The 15704-nt window shown below is 41.1% G+C and overlaps 1 protein-coding gene across 7 annotated transcripts in view; it reads left to right on the plus strand.

Annotated features, from left to right (window-relative positions):
- The window catches only part of ccdc157 (coiled-coil domain containing 157), a 54736-nt gene that overhangs the window by 19196 nt on the left and 19836 nt on the right, over positions 1-15704 (plus strand). For 4 of the 7 annotated variants that reach the window (XR_011962982.1, XR_011962983.1, XM_072587561.1 and 1 more), the window contains exon 3: positions 3206-3365. The exons of 2 other annotated variants lie outside the window; for them this stretch is intronic. Coding sequence is in view for 3 of the 5 variants with exons in the window: in XM_072587561.1 (XP_072443662.1) it covers positions 3206-3365 (160 nt within the window). In the remaining 2 variants the exon portion in view is untranslated. Of the gene's footprint in view, positions 1-3205; positions 3366-6598; positions 6870-15704 lie in introns of those variants that run through there. One more of the 7 variants, XM_072587566.1, reaches the window with a different exon arrangement.

Below are 15704 nucleotides of genomic sequence, written 5' to 3' on the forward strand. Positions count from 1 at the left end.
CATCATTTGCATCTCCTCTTGACCCATCTTTTGTTTCTTTACTGGACCCATTCCCACCTCATTTTGTCATCAGCCCTTTTGTCATTTCACCATCCACCCTGTCATGGACCTTTCTTTTTGTCCCTTTCTCTCTTTCCCCTCTCCTCTGCCTTTGTGCCTGCTTAACACGTCAAATGTGCAACATCGTCCAACTCTGACAAAAAGACACACAGTTGAAACAAAAACAGAAATTGCTGGAAAAATTCAGCAGGTCTGGCAGCATCAATGAGAAGAAGGCAGAATGAACATTTTGAGTCAGGTGACCCTTCATCATAATCTGTTGGTTTAGGAAAAACTGGTATTTATGCTGAAGCCGAAGTGGGGGTGGGGGGAAAGAGATAAACAGAATTTTGGGACAGAGCCTAAAGAGAGAGAGAGAGATATGAGGAGTAGGAAAACAAGGAGATAATAGACAGCAGGCCAGGACAGAAGCAAAGCTGAATAAGAGATAATGAAAACATGGAAGAATGGAATGAGACTGTAAAATAATTTAATTCAATGTTGAGCCCTAGAGGCTGCAGGATCCAAAAGTGGAAAATGATGTGTTGTTCTTTGAGCTTGTTGTTCTTTGCGCTTGTGCTGAGGCTTGCTGGAACATTGCAGCAGGACTACAACAAAAATGTTGGCAAAGGAACACAATCGTGTGTTGAAGTGGCAGGCAACTGGAAATTCGGTGTCATTTTCTGTGGATAGAGCCCATAAAACTCTGCTCCTTCACCTGGAAGGTATGTTTGGAGAAGTGGGTTGAATGGAGTTGAGGGATGATGAGCTCAGAGGCTGTTGTGAGGAGATCACCAGAAGAGATGTGGTTGGTGACAGTTGTGGACACATGTCCTGATGTTTGATGATGGGGTTACGGTTCAGGGTAGATAGGAAGAGGTGTCCGCGAGTTGGTGCTCAGCCTCCACATGTAGAAGTCAGTGTGCCACATAACAACAGCACCACTCTTGTTGGCAGGCTTGACGACAAAGTCAAGATTGGATCCAAGAGCATGTAGTGCAGTCAGTTCAGAGGGAGGTAGGCTTGAATGGGTGAGAGGGGCAGAAAAATTAAGGTGACTGATGTTACATTGATAGTTCTTGATGAACAGAGTGCAGGTAAAAGACCAGAGGGAGAGGTCCAAGTCGAAGGAGACTGTTGGAGGTGGGTGAAGGCATTGTGAGATTGAAAGAGTACTCCTGTCAAAAGAAGTGGGCACAAAGGTGACATAAGAAGAGTTCAACATCATCGTTCCTGAAATTCATTGAAGTAGGGTGTAAAGGGATAAAACTAAGACCTTTGCCGTGTAAAGAAAGATCTATTTCAAAGACTGGAAGGTCAGAAGGAATAGTAAACACCCAACAAATGGTGGGATCAGGAGAAAGCATGGAGTCATGGAGAAAGGGAGGAGAGTGATGTTCCAGAGCAATGTGGGTATCTCAAAGTTGTTCCAGGTTGTGCTCCTTGAGGTCTGACAGGGAGAGAAAAAGTTTCTTGTTAGAACTCCGAACGAACTGGAAAATTAAACTGGGGGGGCCAGCACAGCTCTGAGACAGTGCTGATGGACAGAGAAAGTTTGAGAGTGCGAATATTACACTACATGGCAATAAGGTAGGATCTAGGTGAAAACAACTGTTCGAGGAACATTGTACATTATGGAGATTGTTGTGATTCTAGGTGGATCCCAAAACTAAAGATGAAACTGGTGTTTCACTGGGCACGAAAATGTTAACTCTGTTTACTCTCCACAGAGTTCCAGCATCTGCAGTTCTTTGTTTCATTACAAAGATGCAACATTCACTTTGTTTCTCTCTCCTCAACTAACCATCTGAGTATTTTCAGCATTTTGTGTATAAATCTCCAATTTCCAGCATTTACATTATTTTGCCTTTTGTACCTAAAAAATGAATATTTGAAGCACATTTGAGTTACAAAAACCCATAAAAACAAAAAATATTCATAATGAATATAATGTTTTTAAGTGAACCTGATGTGACTTGTATGGAAACCTGTGTTCGAGAATTTCCCGATGTATAGGATGTAGCTCAATCAATAATATCAGAAGTAGGTCTGAGGATGTCAACATTTCAGACTAAGGGATCACCACGTGAATAAAACGTTGCATTTATCCATTACAAACCTGTGAAGGGCTCTTGTGGTAGTATCCATTACCTCCGGACTAGGAGGCCTGGGTTCCAGCCCCACTTGTCCAGAGGTGTGTAATAACATTTCTGAACAGGTTGATTAGAAAATAGGTTAAATAAAAGAAATTGAAAAAAAAATTAAAAACCTTGAACTGCCTGCTTGGGAACACCACCACTGCATTACAGAGTATCCCCATTGAAATAATGGATAAAGTATAATGTTAGAGCCTGTACCCAGAATCACACCAGATGTGAATGAATATCCAACGACAAGTTGTGGTTGTACACTTTCTCACTTGTAACATGATTTCCTGAGGTCAGTTAGCCAAACAGCTCTTGGGCTCATTTGAAATCATGCCTTTTTATTGTGTTTGCAATGGGACCCCTCAAAGGATAATTTAATTACAACATATAGGGTAGAATTTTAAGCCCTTGAAAACCATTCATTTAGTATTGAAATTGAGCACATACAATAAGAACATTTTCTTCTGTAAATAGTTGGAATTTATTTCAGTACAGCAGACTTGCCTCCAAAGCTGTGGTTTTCTGTGTGGCGTTGTATGGACAAGATCCGTGTGTCAGAAATAGCATTTCTAGCTCCCTTGTAAATCGCATCTTGCATAATTCACGTAAAATTATTCTAACACCTACCTTATCTGCTGCAGACAGAGTTGTAAATATATATAACAAATACCAAGCGAACCTTAGCAACTGTACAAAAAAATGGAATTGGGAAAACATATAATGGTATGCTTAATTTAATTGATAGGATAACAATGTGACATCATCTTTGCTGAATGATTAACCAAATATAAAACTACACTGCAGTGTAAAACTGGCACTACAAAATGATGCGTTACATTTATCTTTTTTCCAAGTATTGGTTTATACAATGGATTGAATACATTGTAACAAATTCTCTCCTATTTACAAAAATCATAATTTTAAATTCAAATATTGTATACTTAAGATATTAAATTGGAGTAGAACTAAAGAGTTAATATGATCACTATTCTAAGTATACCTTGTATTTGTTTCTGTAGGTTGGTGCTATTGCTGCAGAGTTTCACACACTATGTTGATCTTCTTACAAAGGAACAGTGTATTCCTTCCTCTAAGTCAGTAGGTCCATCCATGTCTGTTGGCTTGGTAGTGAAGAAATACTGGAACAGCATGCTCAAACTGGGGAACCTCCACCAACAGGTTGGATTTCTTCAATTTAGTTTAGTGTTCATTTTCACAATATTTGTAAAACTCCTCTGCTTGTAATTCCTTGCCTGAAATCATAATACTGAAAGTTAAACAGGGGGTAACAAAAAGAAATTGTAATTCAAATGCTTTGCAATCTGACTTTTTGAAACATGTTAAATTATTATTCTCTTGCCCTTCACATCAGAATTAAAGGTGGACATTCAGTGGACAAAGTATAAAGTTATCAGTTAACAACAAGCAAGGATCAAAAAACTGGCAGACTAAATTAATCAATCTTTCCAGATCTAGCAAACTGGAATTACCACAAAATATACCAACCAGATTGCTCAGATTTCTTAAAGTTATACATTCCTTCTTTGTTTGAATAATTTATGAAATAAAAATAAAACCCACAACAAATATATTTAAAAATGGGCACAATTCTGAAAAGAGATGGTTTAATGTTAGAAATGCTTGCAGAAGCTCCCAACTGCCTCCCATTTATCAGTCTAGGTGTAGGAAATTTCTGATTTTATTAATAAGTTGTGGGTGTAAAAGAATAAAGACTTGCGTTTATGCAGCACCCTTCACAACCTCAGGACATTGGAAAGCACCAATGAAATTTTATGGTAGTCACTGTTGCAATATAGCAAAATACAACAGCCAGTTTCTGCATGTGATGGTGGTTAAAAAATAAATATTGATCAAAATAGTTACAAGTGTTAATATGGTCAATATTCATCTTGTAATGTAGGAGGTTAGAACTGGTCTGTCTTCCACATTTCTTTATTCGCACTCCTCAGTCCAACATAAACACTGACTCTGAATGTGTTCAGTCTCTGAATAAATTGCATGGAAAATTGAAAAGTCCAGTAGGCAAATTCCTGCATCTGGAACCCTCTGAGAAAACTTCTAAATGTAATAGTTAGTCAGGAAATGTTAAAAGTTTAAAAACCTTCTGTAACTCCTGGGTAACTACTCAACTGAATCCCTGACTCTCCATAGCACCCCCAACTTTACTTGCCATGATCCCTATATGCCCCACCATTTCCAACAACTGCCACCTCTCCTGGGATCCAACCCTACTGATCCAACCTGATTCACACTCCTAGTTCCAACACAATAACCCCCATTGACTTGACATCTCCCACCTGGACTCTCCCTTATATGCCCGAAGATCTCATCTGCATTCTTGGCAACCAACTCACCTCACCCACTTAACATACAAGTACTTCACCTTCCTGGCACACTAACTCCTCAAAATCCTGTCATTTCTCACCTACTCAAGCTATACTCCTCATTTAGGAGAAACTGAGGACTGCAAATGCTGGAGACAGAGTCGAGAGTGTGGTGCTGGAAAAGCGGAACAGGTCAGGCAGCATCCGAGGAGCAGGAGAATTGATGTTTTAGGCATAAGCTGTTCTTTAGGAATGAGGCTTGTGGGTCAGGGCTGAGAGATAAATGAGAGGTGGGGTGGGGTTGGTTGAGGTAGCTGGGAAAGCAATAGGTGGATGAAGGTGAGAGAGAAAGTGATAGGTCGGGGGGGGGGCAGTGATGGACGGGTCTGAATGGTGGTGCCGAGTTGGAGGCTTGGGACTGGGATGATGTGGGGGGAGGGGAAATGAGGAAGCTGTTGAAATCCACATTTATCCCATGTGGTTGCAGGGTCCCAAGGTGGAATATGAGGCGTTCCTCCTCCAGGTGTCAGGTGGCAATGGTTTGGTGGTGGAGGAGACCCAGGACCTGAATGTCCTTGATGGAGTGGGAGGGGGAGTTGAAGTGTTCAGCCATGAGGCGGTGGGGTTGGTGGTTGTGGGTGTCCCAGAGATGTTCTTTGAAATGATCCGTAAGAAGGCATCCTGTCTCCTCCATGTAGAGGAGACCACACTGGGTGCAATAGATGCACCTCTTTTGCCTTACAAACTTGCCCTTTCATGAAAGCTTTCAAAGTGTCTACTGGAAAACTTCAAAATACTGCGCTTCGTGCTGTAAAAGGGGGTGTTGTTTCCACACTGATTCTCTCCACTGTTCGATTCAGTGATTCCTGGATAAATTTCTAAATAGGAGGCCCTTATCCACGAATCTCCAGAGCAAGAGTCATTAAAAGAGACGTGGGTATTTTGTGATCTGGTCAGGTTTCAAAAATGGATTATGACATGGATCAGAATTTCTGGGCCAATCTCTTCTCCTTCACACATTTTGTAAAGTGCACGTTATTCTAAGAATGGCAACATTTGGTAGGTATGTTTCCATTAGCCTTTGCTTAATATAATAGTTTTTTTTTAATATCCATGATAAGAATGCCATGTCAACTGCCTTACAAAATGCAACCATTTCAGCAGCAGAGCACTTTCTGTTAGTCCCATTTTCTTGGTTTCCCAAGCCAAGGTGCAACATTTCCTTTTTTCCAATAACACACATCGTGAAACTACTTAAGCTTGAAAACACACCTGTACAAGAGGTATCAATAAAACCAAGTATTTTTATATACTCATCAAAAGATGGAAATTTCAGTTCATGTTTCTTCTTTTTTAAAAATATTTCATTTACTGGTACAAGTTCTTTGACCTTGTCATTATAGCATTTCAGCTTTGAAATCAGCTGTGTCTTTTCGTGAGGACTTGGCACAAAATTGTCTGTGATAGGGTTAACATACTTTTAAGTTGAAGGATTGAAGCTAGGTAACAGCTGCCTCTCTCAACCTTATTTTCAACCCAATGTATTTAAAAGCCTGAGAAGCCTGACTGTGAATCTTAAATCCTGTTCCATTCCTAAAAATAACTTCTTTTCAAATCAGTGAGCACCACTTTATAAAAAGTCATTCATGTGCAATATAAAGATACCCGAAGGTTTTCCATCATGGTGCTAATAAAACAAGGCGAGATCTTATTTTGGTTAGATGTAACTTTAACAAAATGGCCCTTGCACACAATGGAAAGTATCACACCCTGGAATCATCTGACAAACCTTATACACATTTAATTTCCAAAGTTTCCTTCTCAGTCTGTGCCTTCCAATTGAAATTGTGGAAACACCACCTTCTGAAGGTGATCTCCTACAGAAAAGCAATTTATATTTTTTCCTGTGAAAAAGTAGCTAAATAAAATTTCAAAATTACCTTTACTGCCTTGGGGAATCTTGCATAGAAGAACCTTTATTTTCTAAGCTCTCTTCAAAACCCTTGTTATTAACCGAGAAGACGTCAGATTGAACTCAAAACATTAACTATTTTTCTTTGTTTACAGATGCTGCCAGACCTGGTGAGTTTCTCCAGCATTTTACATATTTGCTATCATCCTAGCTTTGACCTTTATAAGTTCTGTCTGGTAGGACCTTTTCTGTGCAAACCCATCTATATGATTAAATTGACCTCTATCTGGAATGCTAAACACATGCCACATTCTTCCCAACTTTCGAACTCTTTTGTTAAGTCTCCTGGAAAGCTTTATCTCCCATTTTGTTTGATAGCTACAAACACCTCTTGGTGAAGGGGATTTCCGCTTCTATTTTTGGGAAGTCTGTGTTTTTGAGTGAGACTGTGACATTTACTAACCTGTTGAAGACTTTCAGGGCTATGACTGTTTAGATGCTGTGTGAAGCCTAATCAGATATACTTTACCTGTATGCGAGTGATTCCTCAGCAGGAATACATCTCCTTAGTCATTTCTGGAGTTTGATCTATACTTACTTATTTTCCATTCTTCTAAGTCATTCTACCAATCCATTGCCCCTTATCAGCCTTCATAGATATTAAAGCAATTTTGCATTTTCCAATAGATTTTCCTGTCTATTCAATATTGTGGCATCCCATTAGTTATCTAATCTTTTTGAGCAATTGCATCACCTGGAACCACCTTTCTGTAATTTGTTCAATATCTTTACTGGCATCTAGCTCTCGATATATCACATGTTGTTCCTCTGGCTTTGGTCCATAAAATGCAAGAACATTTTATGAACTATAGACCGGTGAGCCTGACCTGAGTGGTGGTGGGCAAGTTGTTGAAGGGAATCCTGAGGGAAAGGATGTACATGTATTTGGAAAGGCAAGGACTGATTAGGAATAATCAACATGGCTTTGTGCGTGGGAAACTTTGAAGAAGTAACAAAGAAGATTGAGGAGGGCAGAGCAGTAGATGTGATCTATATGGACTTCAGTAAGGCGTTCAACAAGGTTCCCCATGGGACACTGATTAGCAAGGTTAGATCTCATGGAATAAAGGGAGAACTAGCCATTTGGATACAGAACTGGCTCAAAGGTAGAAGACAGAGGGTGGTGGTGGAGGGTTGTTTTTCAGACTGGAGGCCTGTGACCAGTGGAGTACCACAAGGATCAGTGCTGGGTCCTCTATTTTTTGTCATTTACGTAAATGATTTGGGTGCAAGCATAAGAGGTACAGTTAGTAAGTTTGCAGATGACACCAAAATTGGAGGTGTAGTGGACAGCGAAGACGGTTATCTCAGATTACAACAGGATCTGGACCAGATGGGCCAATGGGCTGAGAAGTGGCAGATGGAGTTTAATTCAGATAAATGCGAGGTGCTGCATTTTGGGAAAGCAAATCTTAGCAGGACATATACACTTAATGGTAAGGCCTAGGGAGTGTTGCTGAACAAAGAGACCTTGGATTGCAGGTTCATAGTTCCTTGAAAGTGGAGTCGCAGATAGATAGGATAGTGAAGAAGGCATTTGGTATGCTTTCCTTTATTGGTCAGAGTATTGAGTATAGGAGTTGGGAGGTCATGTTGCGGCTGTACAAGACATTGGTTAGGCCACTGTTGGCATATTGCGTGCAATTCTGGTCTCCTTCCTATTGGAAAGATGTTGTGAAACTTGAAAGGGTTGAGGTGCTGGAGAACTGGAGAGTGGCTAATGTTGTGCCTTTGTTTAATAAAGGATGTAATGAGTAGCCTGGGAACAATATATCTGAGTCTGACTTAGGTGGTGGGTAAGTTGTTGGAAGTGATTCTGAAAGATAGAATTTAAATGCCTTTGGAGAGGCAAGGAATGACTAGGGATAGTCAGTGTGGTTTTGTGCGAGGGAAATTCTGGCTCAGAAACTTGATTGAGTTTTTTCAGAAAGTAACCAAGAAGATTGATAAGGGCAGAACGGTTGACATTGTTTACTTGTGCATTAATAAAGCCTTTGATTAGTAAAATTAGATCACCTGGGATTCAGGGTGAGCTTGCCAATTGGATACAAAATTGGCTTACATCAAGAGACAGAATGTGATGGTGGATGATTAGTTTTTGGACTGGAAGCCTGTTACCAGTGGCCTTCCACAGGGATCGATGCTGGGTCCACTTTTGTTTGTCATTTATATTAATGATTTAGATTAAAATATAGAAGGCATGGTTAGTTAGTAAATTTGCAAATGACACCAAAATTGGTGGTACAGTGAAGAAGGTTATTTAATGTTACAGAGAGATCTTGACCAATGGGGTCTATGGGCTGAAGGATGGCAATTTTATTTGGATAAATGCAAGGTTTTGCATTTTGGTAAAACAAACAAGGGCATGACTTATACAATTAAAAGTAGGGCTTTGGGTAATGTTGTAGAACAGAGACACCAAGGGGTTTAGATCCAAAATTTTTTGAAGTTTGCATGACATATAGTGAGGGTGATAAATAAGGCCAGTAGAAGACTTGCAACTGGATGTGGTGATGTCTTCTGGTATTTGTCACTTTTGAGACAAAACTTGCACTCTATTAGGTGGGACAGCAGCACTTTCCTGTCAGTCATCACTTCTCCTTTGCAGCTATTTACATTTCTCGTAGTTCTTGATTTTGTTTATCCAGTTGTAAACACAGGTGCACACTGTGGGTTAACCTATTCTGGACTGTTTCTAACTTCACTGTTCCTTTAGAACCTCTTGAGAAAGCCTATCAGGAACACACTGAGACTGTCCATTGTAGACTTCTACAATTTCTAATCCAGCTTTTTCTACTAATGCAATCTTCTATGTCAAACTATCAATTGCAATTTAGAATATTGCAAATGCTATTATAGCTTCCTGTTTCAAATGAAAATAATTCCACATATATTTAACTACAATTGAAGACTGTTCCTTCTCAAATTCCAAGTGTAGTTTATAGTAGTATGGAGTGCGTTGATCTCAAATCAAAATTTGTGTCTTTTGAATGATGTCTCCTCAGTAGCTTGTTCACCATTCTGCTGTCTTCCTGAGGTGCTTGACTGCATCCATAGATTCTTCACCTTTGGGAACAGCTGCTAAATAGTCCTCCGTGGCCAATCCGTTATTAGGGCTGACTAAAGAGATGTCTCATGAGGGATTTCACCACTGAGGAGCATAAGCTAAGTTTTCTCTCCCAGCCTGCTTGTCAGTGATTCTGTGTACAATGTTGTTTGTTGAACTTTTTGCTTCCCCCTAGTTTGTTTTAATTCTTTGCTTACAGACTTTCAACCATTCTAACTCCATTTAGGTTTCCATGATCCCCTAGTTTACGAGGAAGTCTCACCAGCGAGCAAGAGCCATGGGTGATATAAAATAAGCAATGCTCACCCTCTGGTGTTTGCTGTCTGTGGGGATATTTCTTCATTTGAATTCATCAGTAGATCTTGCTGACTATGCCAGGTTTTCATGGGGCAATTTCCACGTTCAAAGTCTGAGATGCTTAAAGTCAGAAACACTGTCACAAGCATGCAAAGTCAGAAATCCAAACTGTGATGTCTTGCTGAGTCTCTCAAAGACTATCACCCTTAGTCATTCTAAATTCTGAAATCTCTCTAACTTCTGAGATCAGGAATAGCAAAGGAGATTATTTATACAAAACTTTAAAAGAACAAATGCAACTAATTTAAATCTCTGTCTTATTCTGCCTGCAACACTCCTGACTTCTCCGTTATCTCAAGAGAGCACACTTAAAAATAGACAAGAATATCTTGAGATATATTCATCCCCTTTCATTCTCTACATTATCTATGGAATGTCAAATAATTAACTTCCTGTCAGCCAGACTTGTCACCTGAAGTCAATAATACTGCCCATATGTCTCAATGAAAATGTCTGGTTTCCTTAATGGTATAGAACATTACCCTGATTGAGTGAAGCTTAAATTCACTGCTTTCCCAAATATATTTTTTTTTGTCATTTTCCAAATCTGGTTTCATCTGTGCATTTTTTAATTGAGCACTTGCTCAACAATCATGGTGCCTTATTGCTAATGAAATGTCTCATTTCAGCTCTTTTTCATGGGATGACCATCCTTTTAAAGGACTATAATGTTTTATCATCCTCAAATCTAAAAGAGATGTAACCTATGTACTCTTGAATCTTACTTCAATCTTCCAGGCATGCACACTCAAATAAATTGGTGTATGGATGGAGGGGGGAGAATATTGGGGAGATAGCTCAATGTCACCAGTTGTCAGGGTTGATGGAGGAATTTATTTTGTGTCCCAAGTCCTTCAGTTTTCTGAGCTTTTGCTTCGGATTCTTTCACATTTTCAAGGAGGCAGAGAGTTCACAAGTTATAAAGACTCTGATTTATTGGTTAAAAGTAACAGGTTATATCAACTACTAGGAGAAAACAACTTATTTTCTTTAGCTTCAGGTATTTTCACTGAAGAGAGAGACATACCTCCCCTATCAGATATCTAAAGACCTATCGGAAAGATGTTACGAAACTTGAAAGGGTTCAGAAAAGATTTACAAGGATGTTGCCAGGGTTGGAAGATCTGAGCTACAGGGAGAGGCTGAACAGGCTGGGGCTGTTTTCCCTGGAGCGTTGGAGGCTGAGGGGTGACGTTGTAGAGGTTTACAAAATTATGAGAGGCATAGATAGGATAAATAGGCAAAGTCTTCTCCCTGGGGTCGGGGAGTCCAGAACTAGAGGGCATAGGTTTAGGGTGAGAGGGGAAAGATATAAAAGAGACCTAAGGGGCAAATTTTTCACGCAGAGGGTGGTAAGTGTATGGAATGAACTGCCAGAGGATGTGATGGAGGCTGGTACAATTGCAACATTTAAGAGGCATTTGGATGGGTATATGAATAGGAAGGGTTTGGAGGGATATGGGCCGGGTGCTGGCAGGTGGGACTAGATTGGATTGGGATATCTGGTCGGCATGGACGGGTTAGACCGAAGGGTCTGTTTCCATGCTGTACATCTCTATGACTCTATGTACAGGATGGAAACAGACCCTTCGGTCCTACCCGTCCATGCCAACCAGATATCCCAACGCAATCTAGTTCCTCTTGCCAGAACCTGGCCCATATCCCTCCAAACCCTCCCTATTCATTTACCCATCCAAATGCCTTTTAAATGTTTCAATTGTACCAGCTTCCACCACTTCCGCTGGCAGCTCATTCCATACACGCACCACCCTCTGTGTGAAAAAGCTGCCCCTTAGGTCTCTTTTATATCTTTCCCCTCTCACCCTAAACCTATGCCCTCTAGTTCTAGACTCCCCAACCAGGGAAAAGACTTTGTCTATTTACCCTATCCATGCCCACATAATTTTGTCAACCTCTATAAGGTCACCCCTCAGCCTCCGACGCTCCAGGGAAAACAGCCCCATCCTGTTTAGCCTCTCTCTGTAGCTCAAATCCTGCAACCCTGGCAACATCTTGTAAATCTTTTCTGAATCTTTTCAAGTTTCACAACATCTTTCCGATAGGAAGGAGACTAGAATTGCACGCAATGTTCCAACAGTGGCCTAACTAATGTTCTGTACAGCCGCAACATGACCTCCCATCTCCTGTACTCAATACTCTGACCAATAAAGGAAAGCATACCAAACACCTTCTTCACTATCCTATCTACCCGTAACTCCACTTTCAAGAGCTATGAACCTGCACTCCAAGGTCTCTTTGTTCAGCAACATTCCCTAGGCCTTACCATTAAGTGTATAAGTCCTGCCAAGATTTGCTTTCCCAAAATGCAGCACCTTGCATTTATCTGAATTAAACTCCATCTGCCACTTCTCAGCCCATTGGCCCATCTGGTCCAGATCCTGTTGTAATCTGAGGTAACCCTCTTCTCTGTCCACTACACCTCCAATTTTGGTGTCATCTGCAAACTTACTAACTGTACTTCTTATGCTTGCATCCAAATCATTTATGTAAATGACAAAAAGTAGAGGACCCAGCACCGATCCTTGTGGTACTCCACTGGTCACAGGCCTTCAGCCTGAAAAATAGCCCTCCACCACCGTCTGTCTTCTACCTTTAAGCCAGCTCTGTATCCAAATGGCTAGTTCTCCCTTTATTCCATGAGATCTAACCTTGCTAATCAACCTCGCATGGGGAACCTTGTCGAACGCCTTACTGAAGTCCATATAGATCACATCTACTACTCTGCTCTCCTCAATCCTCTTTGTTACTTCCTCAAAAAACTCAATCAAGTTTGTGAGACATGATTTCCCACGCACAAAGCTACGTTGACTATCCCTAATCAGTCCTTGCCTTTCCAAATACATGTACATCCTGTCCCTCAGGATTCCCTCCAACAACTTGTCCACCACCAATATCAGGCTCACTGGTCTATAGTTACCTGGCTTGTCCTTACCACCCTTCTTAAACAGTATTGTAATTGTTCACACCCAAAAGCTGTTCAGATGTCCGTGAGCCATACAGAAGATTATCATCAGCCTGATGTTGTCCGACATTCACAATTAGTCACAATTCCATAAACCAATCAGCAACCTGTTGCTGGCCAAAGCTCACTTTGCATGCACCCCCGTACTGTGTTATCTCCTCTTAAAAATGTACCCCCACTGTTTGCAAAGCAACAGTGCAAATGTGACCCAGTGATTTTCATAATTTGCTTTTTAGAAGTGCAGCAATTCTTTCCTCAGTCCTTTACTTTTGATTATGGACTGAACTGTGAACAGGACTATGCTACAACAAATAAAAATAAAAAGATGCAGTCTTTATATACTGTGCAGCATCTCAATTGGGTCTTTCGTCTCAGTGGGGCAGGACGTATCCAGGGATGGTTGTGGTATTCTCTGGGTTGTATGTAAATTAGGATTCTGTGAATATGACTACATCAGCTGTGCCTTGACTAGGCCAAGAGATAGCTGTCCCACTTTTGGCACTAGCCCCTAGGTGTTAGTAAGGAGGACTCAGCAGGATTGACAGGGGCTGTGTTTACCATTGAAGTTTCTGATGCCTTAGCTAATGCCAGGTGGCCTATTTGGATTTTGAGACTTTCTAGCAGTTGATTCACCTGAATTTTAGGGTGTAGGTTTGCTCGCTGAGCTGTAGGTTTGATATCCAGACGTTTCATTACCTGGCTAGGTAACATCATCAGTGGTGACCTCCAAGTGAAGCGAAGCTGTTGTCTCCTGCTTTTTATTTATATGTTTGTCCTGGATGGGTTTCCTGGGGTTTATGGTGATGTAATTTCCTGTTCGTTTTCTGAGGGGTTGATAGATTGTATCCAAATCTGTGTGCTTGTTTATGGCGTTGTGATTGGAGTACCAGGCCTTTAGGAATTCTCTGGCATGTCTTTGCTTAGCCTGTCCCAGGATAGATGTGCTATCCCAGTCGAAATGGTGTTTTTTTTCCTCTGTGTGTAGGGCTACGAGGGAGAGAGGGTCGTGTCTTTTTGTGGCTAGCTGGTGTTAGTGTATCCTGGTGGCTAACTTTCTTCCTGTTTGTCCTACGTAGTGTTTGTGGCAGTCCTTGCATAGAATTTTGTAGACGACATTGGTTTGTCCATGGGTTGTACTGCGTCTTTTAAGTTTGTCACAAAAACATCATGAAGCTAGTGGACCTGTGCCTCACCACCCAATTCAACTTCAACAACATAATCTACAAACAAACCAACGGCACACCCATGGGATCTCCGCTATCAGGATTCATAGCAGAAGCGGTAATGCAAAGACTAGAACAAACAGCCCTACCAAACATCACACCAAAAATCTGGGTCTGCTACGTAGATGACACCTTTGTCAACACAAAACGAAACAAGATAGAAGTGACATTTAACATCATCAACAACACCCTCACAGGCATAAAGTTCACCAAGGAGGAAGAAACCGACAACAAACTCGCATTCCTGGACGTCACAGTCGAAAGAATGGACAACGGGGAAGTACAAACCTGCGTATACAGAAAACCGACAAACGCTGACCAAATACTTAACTACACCAGCAACCATCCCAACACATACAAACGAAGCTGTATCAGAACACTATTCCAACGAGCCTCCTCACACTACAGCACAGACGAACTTCGGAAAACAAAGGAGAACCACCTGTACAACATATTCAAGAAGAATGGAAACTCAAAAAAATACAGGCCGCAGATTCCTCAAGAACAAACCACGACAAGCAGACCAAACATAGCCAGAAACCCGAAGCACCTTACCGTACATCAAAGAAGCCTCAGAAGTGACAACCAGACTACTACTCGGAATCCTATTAGCACACAAATCCAACAACACTCTCAGACAAAAACTAACAAACTTAAAAGATCCAGTACAACCCATGGACAAAACCAACATCGTCTACAAAATTCCATGCAAGGACTGCCACAAGCACTACACAGGACAAACAGGAAGAAAATTAGCCACCAGGATACACGAACACCAGCTAGCCACAAAAAGACACGACCCTCTCTCCCTCATAGCCCTACACACGGATGAAAAAAACCCACCATTTCGACTGGGACAACACATCTATCCTGGGACAGGCTAAGCAAAGGCATGCCAGAGAATTCCTAGAGGCCTGGCACTCCAACCACAACGCCATAAACAAACATAGATCTAGATACCATCTATCAACCCCTCAGAAAACGAACAGGAAATGACATCACCACAAACCCCAGGAACTCCATCCAGGACAAACATATAAATAGAAAGCAGGAGACAATAGCTTCACTTCACTTGGAGGTCGCCACTGATGATGTTACCTAGCCAGGTAATGAAACGTCTGGATATCAAACCTACAGCTCAGCGAGCAAACCTACACCCTAAACCTCAACCTGAGCTACAAACTTTCACAAACCTTGCATTCTATTGAATGGCTTGCTAGGCTACATCAGAGGGCAGTTATGAGTCAACTAACATTGCCGTGGGTCTGGAGGTACATGTAGGTCTGACCAGCAAACATTTCCTTCCCTACAGGACATGGGTGAACCAAATGGGTTTTTACATTAATTGACAATGTTTCATTGTCATCATTTGTCTTTAATTCTTGATTTTTATTGAATTTCAATTCCACAACCTGCCTGGGTCTTTTACTAATCCAGCAACAGTACGACTAGGCCATCGTTTCCCCGTGGAAGTTTAAAATACTAATTATGGAATTTCACATGGTTTAGGCGAATCAGATGGGCAAAGGTGGCCTGGAAAATTATTTCTTTTCTTTTGGGGTGGAACATGA

The sequence above is a fragment of the Chiloscyllium punctatum genome, chromosome 17 (genome assembly GCF_047496795.1).
Source record: "Chiloscyllium punctatum isolate Juve2018m chromosome 17, sChiPun1.3, whole genome shotgun sequence".
Classification (NCBI taxonomy): domain Eukaryota; kingdom Metazoa; phylum Chordata; class Chondrichthyes; order Orectolobiformes; family Hemiscylliidae; genus Chiloscyllium; species Chiloscyllium punctatum.